A 25,082-nucleotide genomic window follows, 5' to 3' on the forward strand; every position below is an offset into this window, starting at 1 on the left:
ACAGAGAGAGACAGAGACAGAAACAGAAAGATACAGAGAGACAGAGAAAGAGCGCACAGCTTGGTTGGTAGACTGCTTCCAGTTCTTAGAGCCTGTAAGCCAGGACTACCCCAACTCTATACTTCTCTGTGGACCTGTGAGATGCTAGGAACTTGAAGAACCTATACCCTTCCTCCGGGACCAACCTATATTACAGTTTCCCGTGACCCCCATTCTCAACAGAGTCCTCTCCCCTGAACCTCTCCAACACTATCTTCTCATCCCCGGAGTTCAGGAGTGGGGGGCTGAGGTTGGAGCCCTCTCTGTGACTCCAGGGTCAACTTGAGCCTCTGGCTGTGTGTTTAGAGGGCACGGCAGAAGGTATGCACGCAGATCCTAATAGGGTAAGACAGCAGGCTTTATTCCTGAGCCCCTCTGTGGCCTCTTATTCAGCCTAGTGGGCCATTCCTCCCTGGTCCAGTTTCCCTTTGCCCCCTACCCCGAGCCTGGCCCCCGACAGCCCCTGACAGAGTAGTTATGAATGAGTTGGCTGTGCATGCTGGAGTCTTTCTTTCTGTAACACCCTGTCTTCCTGGGTACCCCTCATTCTCTCAGGAGATTTACCACCTTTAAAGTCTCACAAACCAAGCCTTTGAGGGATATGTAGGTTCGGGAAACCAAACTCCACCCTCACCGACGGCGGGGAGGAGGCTGTTGCTGCTTGAGACTTCAGGCCCATCTATTTCCTCTGCTCAGGTCCCTCCCAGGCGCCTTAGCCATCTGTGTCCTTGGGCTTCTGGAAAACAGACAGCTCTGCTCCCCCCCACCCCCGCCCATGCTTGGGCTTCTGGTGTCTATTCCAGGGCGCTTGCTGAATAGAGCCTTGTTCTCTGCTGCCAGTGAGGCATACAGCAAGGGCAGCCCCGTGGACTGCTTTTATCCCAGGATGCCAGGATGTCAGCCCTGGGTGCCATACAAGCTCCCAGCTCAATAGACTTCTCGGAAAGCATCGAAGTGGGCCTGGAGCACAGCGGGAAGCAGGCTGCGTGCCTGCCCCTGACCATTATGTCTATGCCAAGGTGAGTCACTCGTTGAGCACAAGGAAGAGGTCCTGGGGGGTGGCCAGCTCAGCACTGCCAGGTCTTCAGCTTACAGACAAAGCCTGGCTGCTTGCCCCCTCTCAGCGCTCAAGCCAGTTAAGACCCCTGAGTTCCTGTCATAGCAACATTCTATACTCTATATCAGTGACATGGTATTTGTTTGAGCTTACAGTGGGCTGCTTGCTGAGGTTCCCCTAATGAGTCTTGCCATAGGGGAAGGAAGAGCCCCCTTAGGCTCCAGCCACATCTTCCCCAATCCTGAATAATGGCATAGTGAGGGAGCTCTTGAGAGAGGTTCCCAGTGACCTTTAGACTGGACCTCATCATGTCCCCCTGCAATTCATATGTGGATCAAGCAGATACGGAATTCACAGAAACCCAACTGCCCCTTGAGATTAAAGACTTGTGCGACCACCTTCTGTCTTTGGTGACTTTTCATACTCCTATAAGTTGGGAAGGCAAAGAGCGGGGGACTTTAAAGGAAGAGCCTTACTAGAGATTATTAGCCTTTAACTCGGAACACATCTCACAGAATAGGAGTGGCCTGTCTTTCCAGGTATAAACAGAGTGGTTCTGAAGGAAAAAGATACGATGAGGATAGGAGAGGTTTGTCAGCAACGCTGGAGAATCCCTCCTGTGTTAGTCCAGGTTCTCTAGAGTCACAGAACTTATGAAATGCCTCTATAGATTAAGGGACTTTATTGTGATGACGTACAGTCTGTATTCCAACTAACCCAACAATGGGCAGCTGTGGATGGGAAGACCAAGGATCTAGTAGTTGCTCAGTCCCACCCACGAGGCTAGTTGTTTCAGCTGGTCTTCTGTAGAAGTAGGTTCCAACAGATGTGCTGGCATGCCTGGATCTAGGACTTGCTTTGTCCCAGGTTGACCTTGAACTCAGAGATCTCCTTGCCGCAGTCTCCTGGGATTAAAGGCATGTATTACCTTACCCGGCTCTAAGCTTTTCATGGCCACTATGCCTCAAGATCTCCACGTCAAGATCCAGGTCAGAAACTGTGTCTTCCAGCCTCAAGCTCTAGATCACAGGTGTGCTCTCCAATTCTGGATTGTAGTTCATTCCAGACATAGTCAAGTTGACCACCAGGAATAGCCACCACACCTACTGTGTATGAATTTGTTTCAGTACCAGCCAAGGAGTTCTCCAGTCCCTGTCCTACAGGCCCCTCCCTGGGGTTCTGGTGCAGGTCCAAGTCTCAATCTAACCCCACTGGTCTTTCAGATCTTTGCTATGCTCTTTCAAAGGGTTTTTGTTCATAGAGACAAAAGAAAGACATTCCTGGATTGCAGTTGATGTACAAACTTTCATTATTAGTATTTTTATTACACATTCACTGTAGAGAAATCAGAAAACACATATAAGCAATATAAATATTTAATTATCCATAATTTTGCCACATGGAGATAAACACAGCCAGATTTTTCTACACATATAAATACATTTTTCAAAACAAGCCCATACTGCACCAATTATTTTGTAATTTGTTTTTCTTTCAACAGTATGTTGCGAACATCTTTCTAAATCAATAAACATTTAGCTCTATCATCGTTTTAACAGTTGTATCGCTTTCCACTCTCTGCTTTCGTTTAACTAAGCTTATTGTTGCAAAGCCAACAGTTGTAAGCCTTTAGCCAAGTCCTTAGCCCACGGCTCGCCATACCCATGCGTATCTGCCCCAGACAGGGACTTGGTAGGAGAACAGGCAGGCCTTCTGCTCTCCCAGTTGCGGCTGGCATTCCCATCCTCCTAGCCTGGGTCATGCCTCATCCTCTGCCTTCCCACTTTTCAGCTTTCCCAAGCAGAACTCTCCAACAACAAAGCCTCAGGCCAAACTCCAGCAGACTTTCAGACTCCGTGGCAGGGCGCTGTCAACCACGGAGACAGATGCTCGGATACCTCACTACCGAGCCCGCAGCCAAGCCGAGCTCTGCTTCAAGCCAGAGTGGGGATAAGATGGCCTCCTTGTGTCCCTCTTCCTGTACTAGAGTCTGACAGATGATGGTTCGCCTACCAGGCAAAGCATCAACGCCTCCTGGGACAATCCAACTTCCAGTCTCAGCTCATAGACACAGTTCCTGGTGGTTCCCACAGACGCCAGTCCCACAAGTGGCCACATAATCTGAGTGTCACCTGCTGGCTCTGCTTGTACACTCGCCCTGCCCAGTGTCAGTGCAGCATGGCCTTGGGGAATCAAGACTGGCTGAGCCTGAAGGAGGGGAATTGAGGCCTACGGCCACTAGATGGCAGTGCTGAGCTGCCCAGGTCTGGCCATAGAAGCTTGGTGGAAGGAACAGGTTTTCCTTCCTAGTGGTTGGTGGTTTTTCCAAAGTATCCCTAGGCTGGCTGGTCATTCTGTTTTGTTTTTGTTTTCCCTCTAGACTCGCCTCAGCTGTGGCAGTGCCCTCTTGAGGAGAAAGCAACACTTTGGTTCCTTGGGGGCTGTGACGTTTTAGATGACGCTATCTCCGATTCTCCATTTCCTTATCTATCGTGAAATGAGGTCTCGTCTTCCAAGATCGTTGTGTGGATTGTTAGTGAGAGAGACTCACAGCGGGCACTGCTGACGAGCCATTGCGTCCATTCCAATAACGCCTCCTCCTACTTACCGAACATCAGTGTTTCCATGATGGGTTGGCCAGGAGGGGCAGGAACTTGAGTGAGGGCTGCCAAGTCCTCCTGCCTCCTTGGGAGTGTGTGAGACCCTTCCAAGGAAGACCACATGGGCGTGTGGCTACAACGCTGGGTAAAGAGAGTGGGGGTCAATGCCATTTCCTCCTAGACCTCTGTTGGTGGCTTCAGGTCCTACAGGAGACATAGCTGGGTTCTTGTTATTTCTTTGTTGTTACTGTTGTTTTGTGAGACAGTCTTATATACCTCAGGCTGGCCTTAGACTTGCTATGTATGTAGTTAAGGATGACTTTGAACTTCTGATCCTCCTGTCTCCACCTCTTGAGTGCTGGGATTCCTCGTGTGCACCTCCATGCCTGGTTTACTTGATGCTGGGGCTCAAACCTAAGGTAACGGCCATGCATGTTAGAAAGCACTGTCTACAACCGCAGCCCAGCTCCACGTTTTCTTCAAACTGTGTGGAGACTGAAGTAGATGTTGCGCCCCCCCCCGAACCCCCAGCCCACTTTCTTGCCTCCCTAATCTCTCGGTGGGTAACTGTTCTCACTTGCCTTCTCTAGACTTGAGGTTCTCAATTTCATAGGTTTCCAGAAACTGTTGGTGTGTTGATACCTTTTGTGCCTGGGTGCCCTGTGCAGATCTGCCCGAGTCCTCCCGGGAAGATGAGCTGTGCCTTCCCCTACAGGTGGAGATTTCCTGATGCTAGGATCTGTCGTCCCCTTCAGATCAGGGTCTATTCCACCCAGATCAAGATGCCACAGGACAGGACTAGCTTCTTACCCATTGAAGCCTCTGTAAGTAAGGGCTATCTCTATCTTCACTTGAAGAGGACCTCCTGCCTCAGACCAGGGACCATTCACTCTCCCCCCTATAGCCCGTGCCCCAGACAGGTTCTGCTGCCTAGAGATCAGGTTCCGTGGCTGCAGAACGATCCTAGACTAGGCTTCAGAATCCTGTCTTCTTCCTCCGTGGGCCCTGCCTCTTTCTCCTGTTGGTGTCATCAGCTCATTTACTTCCACAGGTCCTGGGGCCAGGCAGCTGTGGCAGGGTTAATAAGCTCAGGCCCTTTCTCGCTCGCCTTTCGCAGCCCCAGCCAGACCCACTCCAGCTTGTCCTTTACCTCCTAGTCTCTTACCCTGAGATCTCCTTTTTAATTGCTTTCCCAGTCTGCTTTGCGCCTTCTCCCCACATTGCCTCTCCCCCCACCCCTGCCTTGGGTACCTCAGGGAGGGTGATGGGCAGGGACCAGATGTGGCCCTGATGGGAGGAAAGGGCTGATGACCACCATTTCCAGCCTAGCAGCCCTCCAAGTAGATAGGATGGACCAACGGATGGGGCTGTGCCGAGCAGAGGCGAGCCTTGAGGCTCAGCTGAAAACATACTGCTCTACCAGAGGACCCGAGTTCAATTCCCAGCACCCTCGTGGCAGCTCACAACTGTCTATAATTCCTGTTCCAGGGGATCTGACATCCTCACACAGACATACATGCAGTCAAAACACCAATGCACATGAAATAAAAACAAATAATCAGAAAACATGGTTCTCAGATTCCTCGGGGTAAACCTGGTCCTTTCTTCCCTCAACAACATTCATCCCCAGCTGTCCTGGATCCCTCTTCAGAGAACTATGGCAAGCCAGCATGGCAGGACATGCCTTTGGCCAGAGGATCACTTTGAGTTCTAGGCCAGCCTGGTCTACATAATGAGTTCCAAGACAGACAGCACTCCATAGATACACCCTGTCTCAAGCAAGCAAGCAAGCAAGCAAGCAAGCAAGCACACAAATACAAAAGAACTATGAAAGACCAGACCACATGATTCTATCTGGATCCAGGAACCCTCGAGCAGAGGCCAGAGCCATGAGGCCATTGCAGGAATATTCTGGAAACAGGTGAGTGAGACTCCAGGACAGAACTCATGAATTAACTGCCAAGGAGAGCCCCCAGGTTGGAAATCTGGGAAGGGAGCAAGCTGAAGGCTGCATGCAGGGGAAACACAGAAGGTAGATTTTGCTGTTTCTTTCAGCACAGGGATGGATGCCAGCCCTTCTTCCACCACAGAGGTTTTTGGCCCTTGGTCACAAGCCTGATTTAATGAACGGGGTAGAAATGTATACTCTACAATGGCAGGTCCAGATTTGAGCCCCGGTGTGAACAAGCGGTGGCTATAGGGGATGTGGAGTGACAGAATTTCTAAACTCACAGGAGCAGGACTGGGATGGTGCAGCGAGAGGCAGGTCTGTAGTGGATCGGGAGACATTGATTACCATGTCTTGTGGATGACTCCATGAAAGAACAATCCAATCTCAGAGTCTCATCGCTCATGCAAGTCAGACGGAAGCTGGATGTCAGTTTGCGGCCCTCCTGCAGTTCCCAACTGCCTATGGCATGCAGGACACCACATGGCAAGCTCTCAGCCTGACCTCCAGTGATTGAGGGCAGGAGCTGCACGTGCTTAGTCCCCATCGGTTCAGAGTCTTTGTACAATTTTATGGGTCACCCGAGAGCACACTTTGTACCACAGAGCCACAAATGTTTGCCAAGTGAATGGCTAGCTGCCGAACATCCTTGTCAAGAGTGACCTCTCCCGCTGTCAGGCTGCCCCCAGCCTGGGCAAACTCTGCCTCATGCAAGGAACTCACTGTGCAGAATATGCCCTCCTGGCCCTGGTTACTGGTTGCCTTGCCCCACGCCTCTGCACCCAAAGGGCGGTAGCAATGATCAGAAGAGGCAATGTACGTGAAGACCCCAGGAAATGGAGAAGTTATTCCATCGGAATCTAGCCATCACTCAGCAAGGCCTCCTGAGGGGAAAGCGCTGTGCCAAGCTGCCATGGGATACAGATGTGCATCTGTGATGGCTTTGAGGGAGCTGTGGTACACAGGGGAACAAACTCATTAAGACTAATTGGAGAGGCGGGAACCCTGTGCCTGAGAAAGAAAAATGATGTCTGTTCACTTCAAAAAAGGAAGCAGTCCTGCGTTATGTAAAAAATCAGAACGTGTGCTGGAGGTGGTCCATTTTGTCTCTTATCCATCTCGCTGGGTCAGCATAAGCTCTGGGATGCAGGCTGGCAGTGGCAGCAGAGATGCTTACCCACCCGCTTTTCCTCCCTGTCCCAACAAAGGACAGAACTGAGCTGGAGGGGTCCCAGGCAGGCAGAGGGTGACTGCTCCCCAAAATGGCAAGGACTCCCCTGAGGCTGGCAGCATTATTTATACATTATTCACACATGTGCTAAATACCCTTAAAATGTTTGTTTTCAGGAGCAAGTTCAACACAAGCTCCTGTAATTTTGTTTACACTATTAATTCACTCAGCCAACCATGTCTTCACGGGGAGAACAGAGATAACCATGTTGAACTGCTGTGCGACCCAGTGAATGGGAAGGAATGTGGAGGGAGGGGAGGCGCAGGCTGCACTGGGCTTGGGCTGTGATTCACTTGGAGCCTTACCTCAGATTTGGGTACTACCCAAAAGGCCATTTCTGACAGCACAATGAGCCACCCCTAAGGTTATAGATTCCTTTTAAATCCACCTGGGGCGCGGGGGCCTGAAATGAGGAAAATATTTTGTGTGCAGGCAACATGCATGCCATTGTGTATGTGTGTGTGGTCAGAGGGCAACTGTGGAGTGGGCTCTGGGATTGAACTCAGGTTGTCAGGCCTGCAAAACCAGAGCCCTTACCTGCTGAGCCACCTCCCAGGATCAGGAAGAAGCCAGTCACTGGAGCGAGGAGCCCAGCTCAGGCCCAGACCAGGAGGAGGCCAGGCAGGTATTTGCAAGCATGCTAAGCAAGCGCTACCACTGAGCTACAGGCCTAGACGTTCCCTGTTGATTTCTTTCACCGTACAGAGCTTATGCTTATGCTTCAACACGTACTGGGATCGCAGGCATGTGTCACCAGACCCAGCTTCGAGTTTTCAAGGTAAGAAAAATCAGCACTAACTTTTCAGAGTGTAGAAGAAAGAAGACACCAAAGGCGGAGATGTTTATTATTACAGCAAAGAAAATATCTATGTATCTACAGGCAAATACCTATGTGTATACATATAAATACAATACATATGAATGAGAAGCCAAAGATGAGAAGGACGCCTAAATACCGACACAACCAGCCAGCATTTAGACCTCTATCCTCACTGCCCCCCTTTCCTCACACTCTGGATGTATGCTGTGTTTAGCACCAGGAGAGCTAAGCTGGCATTTGTCAGCACCCCCTCTTGTCCTCATCCACTTTCCTGTGCAGAGGCCATCACTGTGCAGAGCCCTGTTGTCGGACAGGAAGCTGAGGGGTAAAGAACAGAACCCAAGAGTTCCCTGCTTCTGTGGAAGGCTTTGGGAAGGAGAAACCCTGACAGGATCCTTTAATACAGCCACACGTTTAACACTCACAAAGGAATATGTATATACCAAAAAGCAAAGTGTGAAAGAGACTAATAGAGAAGGCAAACAGGCAAGTGGTTGGGGAGGGGTGTTAACAGAACTAAGGCATGGTGGTGTTAATTGCTTCAAGGTGAGGAAGGCAGGCCAGGGACTCTTGGCATTGGCAGCTACAAGGACAAGAGAAGGCTGTTGGCAAATCAGAAGAATCGTGGTTGCCAGGAGTCCCTCATGGTTAGGACATCCAGTTAACAGGACTCTGTCACCCTAGTCAGTCCTTTAGTAGTTCTCTGGTCATCGAGGCAGTGGGGGCTCAAGGGTGGCTCTGCAGGTCAGTTAGACAGAGGGGTACAGAAAGACAAAGTGAGGCTCTGCCCACAACTCTTGCTTCTCGTCCTGTCCCCTCCTCCCTCTTGAGGGTCCCTGAAATGCTTCAAAGTATTTCAGGCCCATCTTCCACCTGGGTCCCACGCACCCTGCCCCACACCCCATTTTCATTTGCCACCTCTGCCCATCTATGCTTGTTCCCCAGTTCCAGTTACCTGGGACTGTGAAGGGTCTGTCTGGCTTCTTCAAGGTGCTACTGTGGAGACGGGCAATGCAGCTGCGGCCTTGGGAGACTGAGGACCTGAGGGAGGGAAGGCAGGGAGACAAGGTGAGGAGGTCCCAGGCATGTTCTGGACCCAGGTGTGTGCTGAAAGGGGTTAGCTAGGCACTAAACCACGTGAGAATGGGAGGCACGAAGAGGGCAAAGCCTGTGGAATGAGGGACACTCAAGGGAGCGGAGGCGAAGGAACCAATGAACACGGACTCTCTCGGGGCTAAGGCCCACATCATCGCTGGGAAAATCCTGTGATAAACACCAGAGAAATTCCAGCCCAAGAACTAAATACTGGCCCTTCTCACAATTTCTTGGCTGCTTTCTCCACGGGGAAAACCAGTGGGGACCTGTTCTCAGTTGGTGCCCACAGCTCTAGTTAGAGCTTTCTCCCCACCGCCAGCCTCACCTCACAGTGCGCCTCTTCTTGCCAGCAGTGACTGCAGGAAGAGAAGGCTTGTGGCCCTTCCTGAATATGAGGACAGGTGCGCTGTGGGGGTGGGAGAGACAGGTCAGGAGGGAACCAGAAACGCCGCAGACCAGTCTCTTTTCTCCAGTCGCCTCCAGCTTGCAGGCAGGAAGGTTGGACCAAATGACCTGAGGCTTCTTTCTGCTAAGGGGTGGTCTCTCTCCCTGCCTCTCTCAGCCCGGGCTGACAGCTGAGTGACAGCCCTGTTCTGGGAGAACATCCAGATGTCAGTTTCTCGTGTGTCCTGGGAGCTGGAGTTCAAGCAATTTCACCCTTCCACCTGCCCGGCTCTGAGCTTGTTACCGAGAGTTGGCTCAGGGGGCATGGAAGGTGTGGGCTGTGGGTGGACAGCCTGCTGGCCTCTGCCTTACACGTCCAGGTCACTCTGCCACTTGTTCAGTCCTGGGCAGGTAGCTGTTCCCTTCCCCCATCGTGTAGTGAGAGGGTAAAGGCTCTCTCTTTGCACTAGAAAATAATTAAGTTTTCCTTCCATAGTGTCCTGCCTGACGCCTTTGATTTTTTTGAGATAGGGTTTCACTGTGTAGCCCTGGCTGTCTTGGAACTCATTATATAGCCTAGGCTGGCCTTGACCTCACAGAGATCTGCCTGCTTCTGCCTCCTGAGTGCTGAAATTAACGGTATGTGCCACCATGTTGTCTTCCTTTCCTATTCTCCAACACTGGGAGAGAGAGAAAAATCTGGAGTACAAGTAGATGAAATAGGCATTTGTCTGCGGGATACAAACTCACAACAAGTCATGGAACCAAAGCAGAGCATAAGGATAGATAGGGCTGGGCCTGTTAATTCCTGGTTTCCTGATGACCCTTCCTAAGTTAAGGTCCTGTTAGCGTCTCCTGAGCGTGCCACAAACCAGCTCAGAGTTGGAGGATGTGGCACAGGTACACGCTGCCTTACAACTGCATCCTCTGCTTTCCTGGGCCTGGGCACAGGCTGTCGAGTGACCAAGAGGGGGCAGATGGCAAATGTCTCTGCTCCAGGAGTCAGGCTACCTTCCATCTCCTGGCAGATGCGGGAGATACCTGGAGACTCACCTGGGGAGAAAGGGCTGGTCTGTGCTGCTCAGCTCCGGGGAGGCTTTTTCCCAGTCAACGAATTCCCGGAGGCTGGGCTTGCAGGGGGATTCCTCAGAGACATTGAAGGTGGTGTTGAGGTCCCGAGTGGGTAGGGCCAGAGGAGTGGAACAGTTCTGTAAGGCAGAGGGGCCCAGGGGTACCCGGCTTTTAATGACTGTGGCTGGACAGACTCGGGAGGAGGGGGAGGGGGAGGAGACCCTCTCTCTTTTGGGAGTTCTGGGCTCAGAGGACGGCTGGGCCTTAGGGAGCGAGCCCCTCCTTAGGCAGGGGAGGAAGGACTGGCGCTGGCGCTTCATCTCCAGATTTGGGGCTGGTAGGCTTCCTGGCTCTTCGGGGGTCAGCTTCCTTTTCTTCTCCTTGGTAGGCCTTTGGAACGTCTTATCTGAGGTGCAGTCAGGTGCGAGTGGGATCCCCAGAGTGTGTGTGAGACCATTCAGTTGCTTTGCCATGGTCCTGGTCACTGGGCCACAGTACCCTGGAGACGCTGGCCAAAGAGAAGGAAAATGCTGAGGTGAGACTGGGGCTGGCCAGAGAGAAAGAGGGTGTATAGAACAGGGGCCAGATGGCCGAGGCACAAAGAGCCTCAAGCCCTCGGTTCTCTTTGGCCTTAGGCTCCAGCCTCCCACCACAGCCTTAGCCAGCATGAGGGCCCAGTCCACACCTTGGCTGCAGGCGGGCCTTAGGAGTTGTACTAAGAGGTGACTCACACTCACTAGACCCTGAACAGAGCGCCTGAGCTAACGGGTCCCCCCTGGCCAGACCAGGAGACCTGGGGCTCTCAGCCCTGTGTTCAACGCTTTCCTTGAGCACTAGTTGCTGCAGGGTCTCAAATTCAGAGATCATGTCAGGAGTCAGGAGGTTGGCTGCCTGCAGCAGGGAATACTGTCGCTGGGCCAGACGGAGCACCCGGAGGGCCAACCTGGAACAGAGGATAGAGAATTTGCATATAACTTACTGAGCGAGGCTGAGCAGGCAGGCATCTGTGTTGTACACTGTCCCATCACTCTAGATGTGACTAAGGGCACCTGGGCTCTCCTGCTAGCTCCCTCCTGCCTTGCCCCAGACTAGCTTACCTGCTTCCCCCTCCTGCTGGCCATGGGTCCTCTCTGGCATACCCTTAATGAAGGGTAATGGTGGGAGGTGTCACCTATTATACATGCCCCACAACCAAGCCAGTGACTTGGGAAATAGGGAAAGGGTGCCAAGTGACCTTAAATTTTGGAGGCCTGGATTCCTCCTCAGCTCTGCCCCTTGATATTGCTGTGGTCTTCTGGTCTCATGTGGCCCAGACTGGCCTTGAACATACTATATAGCTCAGGATGTCAGTGAACTCCAAATCTACCCTCTGGTCTCCACCTCCCAAATGCTAGCGGTACAGATGTGTGCACTCCTAGCTTAGTGCTGTGACTGAAGTTCATTTACCCTGAGGGGAAGATAAGAGTTAAGAACCCAGATCCGGGCTGCTCAGATCCCAGCTCAACACGCTTTTGCCAGCGGCAGGATACTGACTCGCGGGTTAGCGCCATCTCTACAGCCTGAAAATGGCTTAGAACAAGTATAATCACTTCATAGGGCTGCTGGAAATATTAACTAAGGGCTTATTATTTACTTATTGGTTCTTTAAGACAGGGTTTCTCTGTGTAGCTCTTGCTGTCCTGGGACTAGTTCTGTAGACCAGGCTGGCCTCAAACCCAGAGATCTGTCTGCCTCTGCTCCCTGAGTGCTGGGATTAAAGGTGTGCGCCACCACATCTGGCTTTATTGTTGGTTGAGACGGGTTCACCACATAACTCTGGCTGGTCTGGAACTCAGAGATCCTATCTAGCCTTCTGAGTTCTAGGACTAAAGGCATGTGCCATCATATCCTGCCTAAGTGACTTACTTTACATGCAGAATATTTAAAGAACGACCATCACACTAAACTATTATTTCTGTAAAATGGCATCTACTTTGTTGGAATACGGGGAGATTAAATAAGACAGGCTATGTTGACTGTGGCTTTGAGATTAAAAATGCCTTTGGAGATGTGTTTCCTAGCAAATAGCAGGGATCCTGAAAACGTGTGTGAAAACCAGCACACATCTCCCAGGCGCCAGGGGACTATTTAAAGGAAACTCTGAGGGTAATGTGATTATTGATATTGTAAATTTAGATTCTCATAAAGAAAATTCCCTTCCTCTAAGGCACGCCTGTGATAAAAGAATAAACACAATTACCTTGGTACGGATTATTCACGGCAAGTGATTTATCCTCAGGTAACCACTGTCTGGACTCTCTGGACCCCGTCACTGCCCTCGGTCAGTGTGTGCTCAAGAAACACAAACTCATTTGGAAAAGCAGCCTCAAGGCCTTTGTGAAAGCAGGCAGGACATTAATTAAAGAGGACACAGAAAAACTCTGTATCATTTTGAGCCACTGTTTATGAGGAAGATTTGAACTCTTCTGAAAAAGTGGGCATTGGGAGAAATAAGCAGCCTAACTATCAGGTGACCCGGGTCTGACTGTGTTTGCTGTGCCCTGGATAAAGGGCACAGCTCCCTTTGTGGACATGGGCTTTCAAATTAGGTTTCCAACACACATAAGATAGAACAACTCTGTTTTATCTGTCCTGTGTATTAGACCTCAGCATGAGATTTCATGTGACACCTTTAATCCCCAACAGAGGCAGGTGGACCTCTGTGAGTTGAGGCCAGTGGAGTCTACAGAGTGAGTTTCAGGACAGCTAGGACTGTGTACAGATACTCCAGTCTCCAAATAAAAACCAACCAACCAAACAAGATTTAAAAAAAAAAAGGGGAGAAGAAAGATTTTACACTGAAAATTAAAAAGTCTTGAAAAACCACTGAACTGGAAAAAAAAAAAAATCTCAATCTATTCGATGCCCTGGTGGTCCAAGTTCTAATCAAGTCAAAGAGAAATTACTTGATCTGGTTGTCAGAGCTTTTTCAAATGCAAAGGACACTAAGGCAGCCTGCATCAGCTGATCTGTGGGACCCTGTGTCATATTTTATTAGTATTCCATTTCAAAGAATTGTGATTTTCAAATCACAGCCTAGATGGAAGTAACCTGTCAGGGGCCACAAAGCCACAGGTGGAGCCAAACTGGTGACCAAGTGTCCTCTCTCTTTATAATGGGGACACCAGGAAGCAAGACACTGAGTCACGCATGGGAGCCAGCGGTTGGGAGGCCAGTGGGACATGCCACCCTTGTATCCCAGGCTCCCCAGGGTCCAGGGAGCTGGCAGCAGGAGACAGATAATGAGCCTTTGATTATTCAGGCCGCAGCATTTCTGCTGAGTCGGGAACAGACACTCCCCGACAAGAAGTAAAATGAAGCAGGTCCTTCTGTCCAGAAGCTTTAAATACACTGCCTGGTGTGAACCGTGCTGGGGAGGCGGAGTGGGGCTGGCAGCAGCAACGCTAAGTGGCCGGGGATTTGCGTCTGGGGGCCATGGGAAAACTAGGGAAACTCCCCTCTATGTGACCCAGAAGAAACGGTCCAAACTTTTCTCCTTTGGCTTGGGGTGGAGGCTCCTATTTACTTCTGGGGAAAATAAGCCACAATGCATAGTGAAACCTGACTCTGGGTTACCCCTCTTCTGTGTGGAGCCTGTCTCCTCCTGGCCAGCCCCGGCCTACTGGCTGAGTGCTTGCCATCTGTCTGGGGGATGGTAAGGTTTGGGGGTGGGGGTGGCATTGTTTGCTTTCCTGGCCTGTCTGACTGCTTGAGAACAGCATGGGGGTAAAGTTGATGAAAGGGGAGTTAAAGCAGATAGTGGTGCACTCCTTTAAGCCCAGCATTCCAGAGGCAGAGGCAGGAGGATGTCTGAGTTTGAGGCCAGTCTAGTCTAAAGAACAAGTTCCAGGACAGCCAGGACCACACAGAGAAACCCTTTGTCTCCAAAAATCGAAAGAAAAGAGACCTGACTATCAGCCAAGCACCAGGACTTTCGTGACATTCTAAGCATCAGCTGTCACCCCAGGAGGCTGCCCTGTCACTTCCCACCCCGGACTCATTGGAGACAAGGCACCTACCGTTTGGAGTGGTCCGCATCCTGTTTCTGTGGTGAGCGCTGGCCCATGCCTGGCTTCGCCTGCACACTTGGACTAGGGGACCCGGGCAGGTTCGGCTCTGGCTTCTGGGTTGGACGCTACAGGAGGAGGAGGCATTAACAGAGCAGCCAGGATGAGCTCCTAATACCCTTCCCCTGGGATGCTGACACGTCTCTGCATACCAAGGGCGTTGTCACTAAGTCCAAAGACCTAGGTTCAATCCCTGGGACCCACATGGTAGAAGGAGAGAACCAACTCTCACAAATTATCCTCTGAGTTATACATTTGCACTACGGCATGGACACACACACACACACACACACACACACACACACACACACACATCCTAAACAAACAAATGTTCAAAAATAAATCAATAAAATCCTTCCCTCCTTTCTCCCGGCCACTTTCAGGCAAGTAAGAACCTGACAGATTCAAGACACACATGAGTGGAGATGGGGACCTGCCTTTCCTATATCCCACGAGCCCAAGTCTTTTTAAGGCCCAGGTTTCACACATAACCCCCCCCCATGCCCCACAGTCCTGCCTCTTTGTCCTGGGGGCGCTGCTCCTGCTGCTCTGAGGCACTTTCTCCCACAGTCTCCTGTCCCTGGGCGTCTGACCCCAGGCTCTCCTCTTGAAGAGCTTCGTTCCTTGCATGGCACTCTGGGGTAGAGGACCGGCTGGAGGGCCCAGGCTGAAAGGAGGAGCTAGAAAGGCTAAGGAAGAGATGGATTTTGAGAGGTTTAAGAGGGGAGTAAACAAGGGGAAGCAGAATGTTTTGGTATCTGGGTGGCAGAGCCGAGCCCCATCTGCCACACAGGAGTGACAAACGGGCAGTCACTGGGAGTGGGAGCTGGCAGAGACCCAGCCCTGAGGAGGAGACACTAGTTTGTGTATTTGCGCTGGGATGTTAGTTGCCCATCTAAGTAAGTTTTAGTTGCTGGGTCCTGGTGAGGAAGTCCTTGTTTTAGGAGTTGGAACATAGGCAAATATTCCTAGCTCACCAAGTGGCAAAAAAAGACTGGGGCTCATTCCTTCTGCGGGTGACTTGAATGGTGGGGCAAGAAAGGGCAGCCCCCCCACTCACCTTTGTGGCATGCTTAGCGTGGGGGGCTGTGGAGAACGCTGCTGGGGGGCCTGGGCTCCAGCCTCATACGTCTGGAGTTTCTCCCTCAGGAAGGCCACCTGGAACAACAGTAGCTCAGTCTGCAGAGCCCCAAGTGACCACAAAGGCAGGGCACAGAACCCCGGCAGGACTCCAAACTTGTGTGTCTTGCTCCCAGCCCCAAGTCTGGTTCCCAGAGGATGCCTCACCTCAGCCTGGAGCTGCTGGCAGACGGTGGCATATTGGCTAATGTGATGGTCCACGCTGATCACGTTGCTCTTCAGCTGAGATGGAGACACGGAAGAGATTTGTTTACTCAAACAGCTACCCCCATGACAGGGATAGGGAAGCCCACTCATGTTACTACCCTCTCCCAGGTCAGTTAGTAATGTGCCTTGGAGCACACCAAGGGCAGAGAACTGGGTGTGGCCTGAGCCCTGCCTCTGACTGGAACACTCTAGCCTGGCAGAGGGCTGCTCTGTAGCAGCTCCAGGGAAGTGGAGTCCACTGCAGAGACAGGCAGGGTAGACTAGAACTCCTCTGCCTTTGGAGGAGACGGTGTACGTGGGCACCTATGCCACTTTTTGAACCTAGATAGGGCTTTGCTGCCTGTAGCAAGTCTAGACCATTCTCCCTCAGTCCAGTCTTCCTCAGGACAGAGGAATGTCACAAAGACACTGGTGAGTACAGGGCAGTTCCTCTGCCTGGGGACACTGAACAGGAACCTAAGGAGGGTATCTAGGGCTTGTCCCCCTCTCCTCTCAGGTTGGGGGCTCCCTTCCCACTGGCACGCACCGTGAGTCTGATCTCCTTGGCACGGTCAGCATATTTGAGGGTGTTGTAAGTATCCTCGTAGGTCAGGCTGGAAGGACTGATGGCCGCAATCATCACAGTGCGGCAGTTGCCCCCAATGGAGTCCTTGAGCAGGCGGGTCAGCTTGCTGTCTCGGTAGGGTACGTGAGACTTGCGACCCTGGTGGCAGTAAGCACGTAACTGGGTTAGATTGCCCTGTCCTGGAGGGAAGGGCCACCAGGTCCAGGTATTCATTTTCTCTTCTTGGGGTGCTGGGCAAGCCCTGTGGTACCTTTGCATCAGCCAGGGCATTGAGGACATTAATGAGTGCTAACAGAGAGCGGTTAATGTTGGCACCCTCGCGCAGACGCTCTCCTTTGGCATGGGTGCTAGATGCCCGCTCTGAGCCAGCCAGGTCAATCAAGCTCATCTTGGCTACTTGAAGGGCCTGGGTCAGTCCTGGAACCCGGTCCTGCTGCTTCACAAAGATCTGGGGAGCAGAGGGTAGGAGTGAGGGGTGGAGACGTCAGAGCCCTCAACTTTAGGCTAAACACATGCTGCTGCTCACCTGGAAAATGGCATGAGAGCGGGAAGATGTGGCGTTGGCGTCCGTGGGGTGCTGTGTCCGGCTGCAGTTGCCTCTCGTCAGCATCTCAAGTAACTGCTCGGCTGAGGTTGGCTATAGAAAAGATACCCAGGGAGGGGTGGTGTCTTACCACCAGGGCTTTTCTCCTGGAAGGGAGGCTGCTTACACTCTACCACCGTTACTGCCACCACCACTGCCCCCCTGCCCCCCTGCGCCCCATCACCTCCATGGTATCCAGGAGATTCCCAAACTACATTTGAGGGAACCCCATAGGACCAATGGAGTGGTGGCTACACCTGAGGCCCAGCAAATACCTGGTGGAAAGAAAGTCCCGGCACCACAACGCCCTTATCTGGGTCCTCACGGATGGTGAGGGGTCCTTTGGGCTCCAGGAGGTCATGGATCTGCTCGTTGTACACCTTAGGAAAAAGGACAAGAGGAAGAGACCTGAGGAAGATCATCCTGCCTGGGGAAGCAACACAGAGAGCATCCATGGGGTGGGGAGACTCAACCGACGTTAAGCCATCAACCCTGCAGTGGTACTTTGCAATGATGTCAAATGACAAGAGCAGAAGGACAGGTTTCCTTTTCACATGGTCTCTTACTGGGCTCTATCTATTCCCTGGAGTCTTTTCCCCTCCCCTCCCCACCCCACCCCACCCTATCCCCTTCAGGTGTTCTGAGAATGAAGTGTGATGTGGGCCAGAGTGGGAGCAGCCCTACCTCCAGGTAACTGATGAGCACCTCGAATTGCTTTTCTTCCTGGCGGGCTTCCAGACGCCTGTACAGTTCCATGGTGGTCAGGTACATGATGCCGGGCTCTCCCTCCCTCCCCAGCATAGTGTGTGTCTTCCCAGCCCCGGTGGCGCCATAGGCAAACACTATAAAGGACACAATGAGGAATGGGGTGGCAGCAGGGTCAAATCATCCTCCCCAGAGCTGTCCCAGCACATTTCCACCAAGCTCGGCCTTCCAAAGTCCCTTTACCCTGCTGCCTGTGACCAGAGTCTCAAGGCTTCTGCCATTGGTACCCCTCGGTGCTCAAGTTTAGCCTGTGGACTTCTGGTGAGTAGGATCTGCACTGGAGTTGAGAACTACCCCTTCCTTCTCTATGCTGTGGCTGTCTCCTGATGGAGGTCCACAGTTGGTGCACATACACACTCACACACCCATACACACACACATGTGGTTTTATGGTCGGTGTTTCTTTCCTCTAGAGTGTTGTAAGCATCACAAGTTCAAACTCGGTGTCTAACTAATTGGCTAGTGTAGACTAGGACCCAGGGGAATTCAAGTGAATGAATGGACCCCACCCCCCAAGCAGAGATATCAGAAGATAAATGGAACCCTTTTCTCAGAAAAAAAATCAGAGAGGCAAGCCAGAAACTACCCAGCAGGTAGTTCTCACCTGAGCAGTTGTAGCCCTGGAGAAAGCTGTCCAGGATGTTGTGTGTGGTGTGCTGGAATACATCCTCCTGAGTGGCCATCTCACCAAAGACACGGTCAAAGACAAATGTCAGGTCTTTGCCCTTCTTCTTGGGGCCATTGTGGGAACCACTCCATTTTAGGCCAGGAAATCCCCCATCACATTCCTCGGGGTCAAACACCAGCATCCGCTCATCTACCAACTGAACCACAGGCCGCCGCTGACTCTCTAGCTCCTTAGGAGTGGAGGGCCTCACCCGCACGACCACCCGAACCACGCTGTCTTCCACAGCCATCACCATGGCAACACCTGTGCAGAGAGAGATGAGGACCACACCAACTCTAGTGTATGTTTCAGTATCAAACGGCCTTCCTTCCACCTTCCTAGTGGCCGACCTCCGCTCTATTATGTCCTCCATAGAGCAAGACATTGGTAGCAGAATCAATTATTAATATGTATCTTTCTCACTTGAAATAGCATTTCTGTCATATTCAAATGGCTTTGCTTCCAAAGGTCTTTTACTGTACTTCCTATATTTTCCACTAAGCCATTTGGTTATAGGGCCAGTGAAATGGCTCAGCAGGTAAAGTTGCTTACTGCCAAGCCTAATGACATAAGTTCAAATCCCCAGGATTCCTGAAAGTTTTTGTCTCAACCCAACACATGCTGTGTGGCATGGTCACCTTATGAGAAATAAAATGTAATAAACAATGTCTATATTCACACTCCTTCCATACTTTTCCTATCATTAAAATGCACTTTAGCAGGGCAGTGGTGGCGCATGCCTTTAATCCCAGCACTTGGGAGGCAGAGACAGGCGGATTTCTGAGTTCGAGGCCAGCCTGGTCTACAGAGTGAGTTCCAGGACAGTGTCTGAAGACAGCAACAATGTACTCACGTATATAAAATAAATAAATCTCTTTTTAAAAAAATGTCCTTTTCCCTCGAAAATAACCCTGATATTAGTACAGCTGAAATGACACCAAATTTACATACTTATTAACTATTTGAGGCTGTGTGTGGTGGTGACAGCTTTAATCCTAGCACTCTGAAGGCAGAGGAAGAAAGATGTCTGAGTTCCAGTACAGCCAAGGCTACCTACCTAGACCCAGTCTCAAAAATCAAAACCTCCTAAACTAACAAAACATTCTGGGCAAAAGTGTGGCTATTGATTATTTAGATACATTTTACATTCAAGATGTTTTCATCTTTTAAATAAAAAATTTTCCAGATATGTAATTACAATATGTAATCTCAAATAATTTATTTTGTGTATGTACATGGAGGGATGCTATATGTGGGACCAGAAGAGGGCATCAAATCAAGTCCCCCAAGGTTGGTATTCGGTATCAAATTCTGGTCTCCTGAGAAGACAGCAAATGTTTTCAATTGCTGATCCATCCCTGCAGCTGTAATTACTGATACTATAACACTAAGCCATTTGTTATAAGCCATCTCATCTCTCCAGCCCATTCTATTATTTTATTTATTTATTTATTTATTTATTTATTTATTTATTTACAATGTTTCTCTGTATAGCCCTGGCTGTCCTGGAATTCGCTCTGTAGACCAGGCTGGCCTCAAACTCAGAAATCCCCCTGCCTCTGCCTCCCGAGTGCTGGGATCAAAGGCGTACACACCCAGCTCCATTCTATTATTTGAAATACAGTTGTTATTAGAAAGATATAGAGCTTTTTGTGCCTTCCGATGTTTGTGTGTCTTCTCTCCCTGGGGTATATTACTGGCTATTACTGGTATTAAAGTAACCATGGGGAAAACAACTTGCAACATTTTTGTTTGTTTGTTTGTTTGTTTGTTTGAGACAACGTCTCATGTAGCTCAGGCTAGCTACAAACTTGCTATGTAGCAGTGGATGACCTTGCACTACTTCGGCTCCTACCTCCCCCTCCCAAGCACTAGGATAAGCTGCTGCCACTAACCCAGTAAGGATAGATGACTGTTGGTAGCAATTTTCAGGTGGCTTTTTTTTTTCTTCATGTAGTGATTTTTATTTTACGATACATTTTTTGAGATAGGGTCCCAAGTAGCTCAAGCTGGTTTTTTAAACTATGCAGCTGAGGGCAGCCTTGAACTCTTTTTTTTTTTTTTAAACTACAACTGTATTTTTATTTATTTTCATTTTTTATTTAATTTTTAAAAAAGATTTATTTATTTATTATATGTAAGTACACTGTAGCTGTCTTCAGACACTCCAGAAGAGGGTGTCGGATCTTGTTATGGATGGTTGTGAGCCACCATGTGGTTGCTGGGATTTGAACTCTGGACCTTCGGAAGAGCAGTCTGGTGCTCTTACCCACTGAGCCATCTCGCCAGCCCCAGCCTTGAACTCTTGATCTTCCTGCCTCTACTTCCCAAGTGCTGCAAGGGCCTACCACTCTGGCTTACATTTAAATGGTCAAATATGTCTATTCTTTCCTTTTATGGCTTCTTTCTTTTTAAAGGAGTGTCTCATGTCATGAATGTGGACCCTGAACTCAGTATTCTCAGGATGCTCCTGAACCCTCATCTTCAGCCTCTACTTCCCATATGCTGGAATTACAGGTGTGTACCACCATGACCAGGTATTTTTTTATGACTTCTATGTCATGTTTAAGATGACATTTCCCATCCCTCCCCCCCGGGCTGGGGAGGCAGAGGCAGGTTAGTTATTTTCTGTGAGTTGGAAGACAGCCTGGCCTACATAGTAAGTTCCAGGACATCCAAGGATATATGGTGAGAGATCCTGCTTAAATAAAAAAAAAAAAAAAAAAAAAAAAGATATTTCTTCTTCAAAGCAACATGTTTTTCTTACACTCCTGTCCAATACCTTCCTTTCTTACATTTTGTTCTTTATGGCAATAAAATTGTTATGAATAGTGAACTCCCAGGCAGTGGTGGCGCACGCCTTTAATCCCAGCACTTGGGAGGCAGAGGCAGGCGGATTTCTGAGTTTGAGGCCAGTCTGGTCTACAGAGTGAGTTCCAGGACAGAGAAATCCTGTCTTGAAAAACCAAAAAAAAAAAAAAAAGTGGTTTTAAAAATAGCTTTCTTTCCAACTGGCAAGCAATTACCTCAAGATCATTTATTGAAGACAATTTCTTTCCCCCCTATTTCAAATGCAAAACAATTTTAGAGACATGATCTTATTTGTGGACCTCGCTCCGCTGTTGCTGCTTCCCTGGCGCACCACTGTCGCTGATCCTCTGTGTCTCCTCGTGTTCTTTCTCTTGGTTATTCTTGGACATCTGGCCTTGCATGTGAGTTTAGAATTCTTTGGTAGAGCCCCATGAAGAGAATCCTACTAAGATTTTAATTTGGATTATTTTTAATTTATAGGTTAATATGAGAGACCTCCTGACTCTATGGTAGAGAAGCTCCTCACCTAGGACCTGTCGCCTCTTTCCTTGCAGTCACAACTTTATAATCTTTAGAAAGCTTTCATATTTTCTTCTCATGAGTATTGTACATCCTTGATTAAGATTATTACTAGTTATTTCACAGTCTTTGTTATATTGTGAATAGAAACCTTTCTAAATTGCATTTTTAAAACCATATTTTGCCAGATTATAGACAGGAAAGCTTTGAATATCTGGATGCATAACCTGCATCTGCCCAGAATGCCAAATGTTCTTATTAGTTCTAATAGACTGCCATTGATTCTCTTAGGCCTTTCAATTAAATGATAATATAGTTTGCAAATAATGACAGTTGCTTTCTATTTTCAGCTCTTCTTTATTTGGTTGCCTAGTCTCCACTGCCCGGCAGGGATGTAGGAATGGGTACTTGGTGAAATGATTACACCGTGTCTCTCCCTGAATCTGTTGATACACAGGGTATATGTTGATACAGCAGATTTCCAGGGGCTTCCAGCCTGTAGTCACTTGGCACTCCTTCATATCTTGGTGCCTGTCTGTTTCTCCTTTGAGCAAACTACCAAAGGTAGGGGTGGATTTTTTGGAATGTGTGCAGGAGTCAGTTCAGGCCAGCTCTGGGGACATATTAACATGGGGGAAGGAACAAGAGCTGCTTCTGAGGGATATAAACAGATGAATGCTCTCCCGATAAAGGCTACATCTGCTGATCAGTCATAACGAAGGTCACCCAGCAAAGGAAGTGGGCCTTCTGCTGAATATTCTGGACAACAGCTTGGGGTTTCTTTGGGGAATGAGGCAGAAGTGAGCCATTTGAAACTCCTGTTCTTTCATGAACTCCTTAACATCTTCCCAGCACTGAACAAGGGAAAGAAACCAACCAACAATAATCCTTTTATGTGTGTATAATTCAGTTTTCATCCTGGCAATCACATCGTCATAATAAACATATTAGTGAAGTGCTCATTCCATCAAGGTCTGTTCAAAGCAGCTCACACACATCATCTCCTTTATCTCCACTGCTACCCCACAAGATGGATAGTATTATTACACTCATTTTTCAGTGAGAAAATTGAGACAGAGAGGGTTAAGCAACTTGCCCAAGGTTCTAATACTAGTGAGTGATGGAGCGCCAGTTCCAACCCAGGCAGTCTGACCACAGAGCCTGCTGTCCTGTCTGATAATAATATTATATAGTATGCTGTGATGGTCACATGACTTTAATAGTCCCTATGTTTATATAATGACTATGATCCCTTTTATGGGACTAGATCATATGTTTTGAAAGCACTTGCAGATATGGACTCTACCTCATTTTCAACACTCAAGAATTCCCTTTTCTTGTTTTACACTCACACTCCCAGGAGACCTGCTTCTCTGTGGGAATGGAAAGACAGAGCACGCTCAGGTCCCCCTGGCTGCCTCCCCAGCAGTCTCTGAGGCTGGGGAGAGCTCTGTCTGAGGAGGAGCCACGGAGCAGCCTAACATTCTAAGCAGGAAATTAAAAAGGGCACTGGCAAGGAGTATGCATAACCTTTACAGCTCCCTTCTCCCGCCTCCCGAGGGCCAGGGAGGCCAGTCTGTTTGCCTAATGAGATGTTCTTTCTTCCCAAGACAGTGCTGGGGGCACCAGGTGCAGAATGTAGGGTAGTGCTCGGCATGGGTGCCCCAAGGACACCTGGGTCCTGGTCTGTGTTCTGCATCTGACTCGTGGGGAGGTCTCTCCGTGAGCCACACAAGCCCATCAGTGTCATATCAGCTTCTCGCTTTGAGAGCCAGGGAAAGCAGCTACCAATCTGCTCCCACCCCCAGGGGGATGGGGAGATTAATGAGAGAACGTTTGTCAAGTTTGCTTTGATCCTCGCTTGGAAAGAGCGTTTCAGCCCAAAGTACAAGGGAGATGATTCTTTAATAAGATCTTCAGGGTTCGCAGGCAGCCACGCTCAAGTCCTATTTCTAACCCTGGGCAGCTCATTAAAACCCCAGAGGCTAGTGCGCTGCTGAGCTGGGGCCGGGAAGCCAGGATCCAGATGTTTTAGGGGTGGTTTCTCTTGCCCACCCTTGTAGGGATGAGATCAACCTCTGGAGGCCCTGGAGGAGAATTTCTGAGGACTTGTGGGGATCCCTCTGCAGACAATGAGAACTAAGACAGAGGGGAAGGAAGGCGTTTGGCTCTCCCATGGTACTGCTACAGGGGCAGGGAAAGCCCCTTCACTGATTTTTAGCATTCCTCACACACTTGTGTCTTGTCTCCCACACTCACCCCAAGTATTTGGGGGGCCTTTCTCAGCACGCAGCAGATGCTGACTCATACTTGTCCTATGAATGAATAAGGGCCAGAGAAGAACAGAGGCTTAACCCTAACCCTAAGAATAAATATGGTAGCTAACATTTACAGAATGCTCACTGCGTGTGTCTGCATGGTAAGCACTCTCTGCTAAATGCTTTCTTTACAAATGGCTTCTTTTAGCTTTCCCAACAATCCCATTCTGTGAGAACTGGTGCACAAGTCATAGAACAAAGATACCCCATCAAATAGACGGTAGGCAAGGCTAGAATCCAAGCTCACACTGAGGCACTACTCCATCCTTACACTAGCTCTACCCGCAGGTCAATCTAGTGGGGTTTTTTTGACCAGCTTCTGGGCTTTGTACACCTCTCACCTTGGCATCCACAGAGCAGCGGGTTTCAATAACTGTTCCCTCCTGCACACAGCTTGCTTTTGAAGTAGAATTATCATACACGGGCTATGCTTTTTTCTATCCAGGGCTGGGTGCTGCACATGTCCTAATGCTGAGCTGTGATAGATGATTGCTTTCTTTTTTCATTTTCTTTGGTCTGGATATGCAGCTCAGCTTGGCCTTGAGATCCTGGCGCCTCTGCTCGCCAAGGGCTGGGACTATACGTACATGCCACCGCTATGTCTGCTCTGCTTATTCCCTCTTATAAATTGTGATGCAGTTTCCTTGTCTTACTGGCTAGGAATCCTAGCACAGGGTTGGCTGGAAGCAGCGACAGTGAGTGTCCTTTACTCACTTACAGGGATCTTTACTCATTTACAGGGAACGTTCTTGGTCATTTCATACTTTGCTAGCTTAATGGCATTTGCTTCCATCCCCAGGTTACCCGACCCACAGGCGAAGACACCGAGCCCTGGCAGTGCAGAGAACTGAACTTAGGACCTTGAACATGCTACCTTCTGGGTCCTGAGATTTTAGTGGAGGTTTTTACAAGCACACCTATAAAAAGGGTAGACTTGCAATTTTAGTCGTGTTCAAAATAAAATCTAGACTCTTAAGACGGAAAGAAAAGGTTTGCTTTTCTAACTGACTGTAAATTTCTGGGAATTGAGTGGGTTTTTTTGTTTGTTTGTTTTCATTTGTGTAAAGGTAAACTTTAAGCTAATTTACTCATTTTTTTTTTTTTTTTTCTTGTGGAGCTTGAACCAGAAAACTTTCTGTTACCCTGGCTGTCCTGG

The 25,082-nt window shown here is 49.5% G+C and overlaps 1 protein-coding gene across 1 annotated transcript in view; it reads right to left on the reverse strand.

Annotated features, from left to right (window-relative positions):
- Positions 1-7,678: 7,678 nt before the first annotated feature.
- Positions 7,679-25,082, reverse strand: part of Kif18b (kinesin family member 18B) — an 18,907-nt gene continuing 1,503 nt past the window's right edge. Inside the window, exons 2-16 of the mRNA XM_021212768.1 lie at positions 18,216-18,542; positions 17,531-17,688; positions 17,122-17,226; positions 16,790-16,900; positions 16,514-16,711; positions 16,225-16,401; positions 15,639-15,713; positions 15,412-15,509; positions 14,869-15,040; positions 14,304-14,419; positions 10,983-11,188; positions 10,228-10,753; positions 9,116-9,196; positions 8,651-8,736; positions 7,679-8,433 (exon numbers count right to left, since the gene is read on the reverse strand). Coding sequence (XP_021068427.1) covers positions 8,357-8,433; positions 8,651-8,736; positions 9,116-9,196; positions 10,228-10,753; positions 10,983-11,188; positions 14,304-14,419; positions 14,869-15,040; positions 15,412-15,509; positions 15,639-15,713; positions 16,225-16,401; positions 16,514-16,711; positions 16,790-16,900; positions 17,122-17,226; positions 17,531-17,688; positions 18,216-18,534 — 2,505 coding nt within the window. The 5' untranslated portion in view covers positions 18,535-18,542 and the 3' untranslated portion in view covers positions 7,679-8,356. The remainder of the gene's footprint in view (positions 8,434-8,650; positions 8,737-9,115; positions 9,197-10,227; positions 10,754-10,982; positions 11,189-14,303; positions 14,420-14,868; positions 15,041-15,411; positions 15,510-15,638; positions 15,714-16,224; positions 16,402-16,513; positions 16,712-16,789; positions 16,901-17,121; positions 17,227-17,530; positions 17,689-18,215; positions 18,543-25,082) is intronic.

This window comes from Mus pahari, chromosome 14, assembly GCF_900095145.1.
Source record: "Mus pahari chromosome 14, PAHARI_EIJ_v1.1, whole genome shotgun sequence".
NCBI lineage: Eukaryota > Metazoa > Chordata > Mammalia > Rodentia > Muridae > Mus > Mus pahari.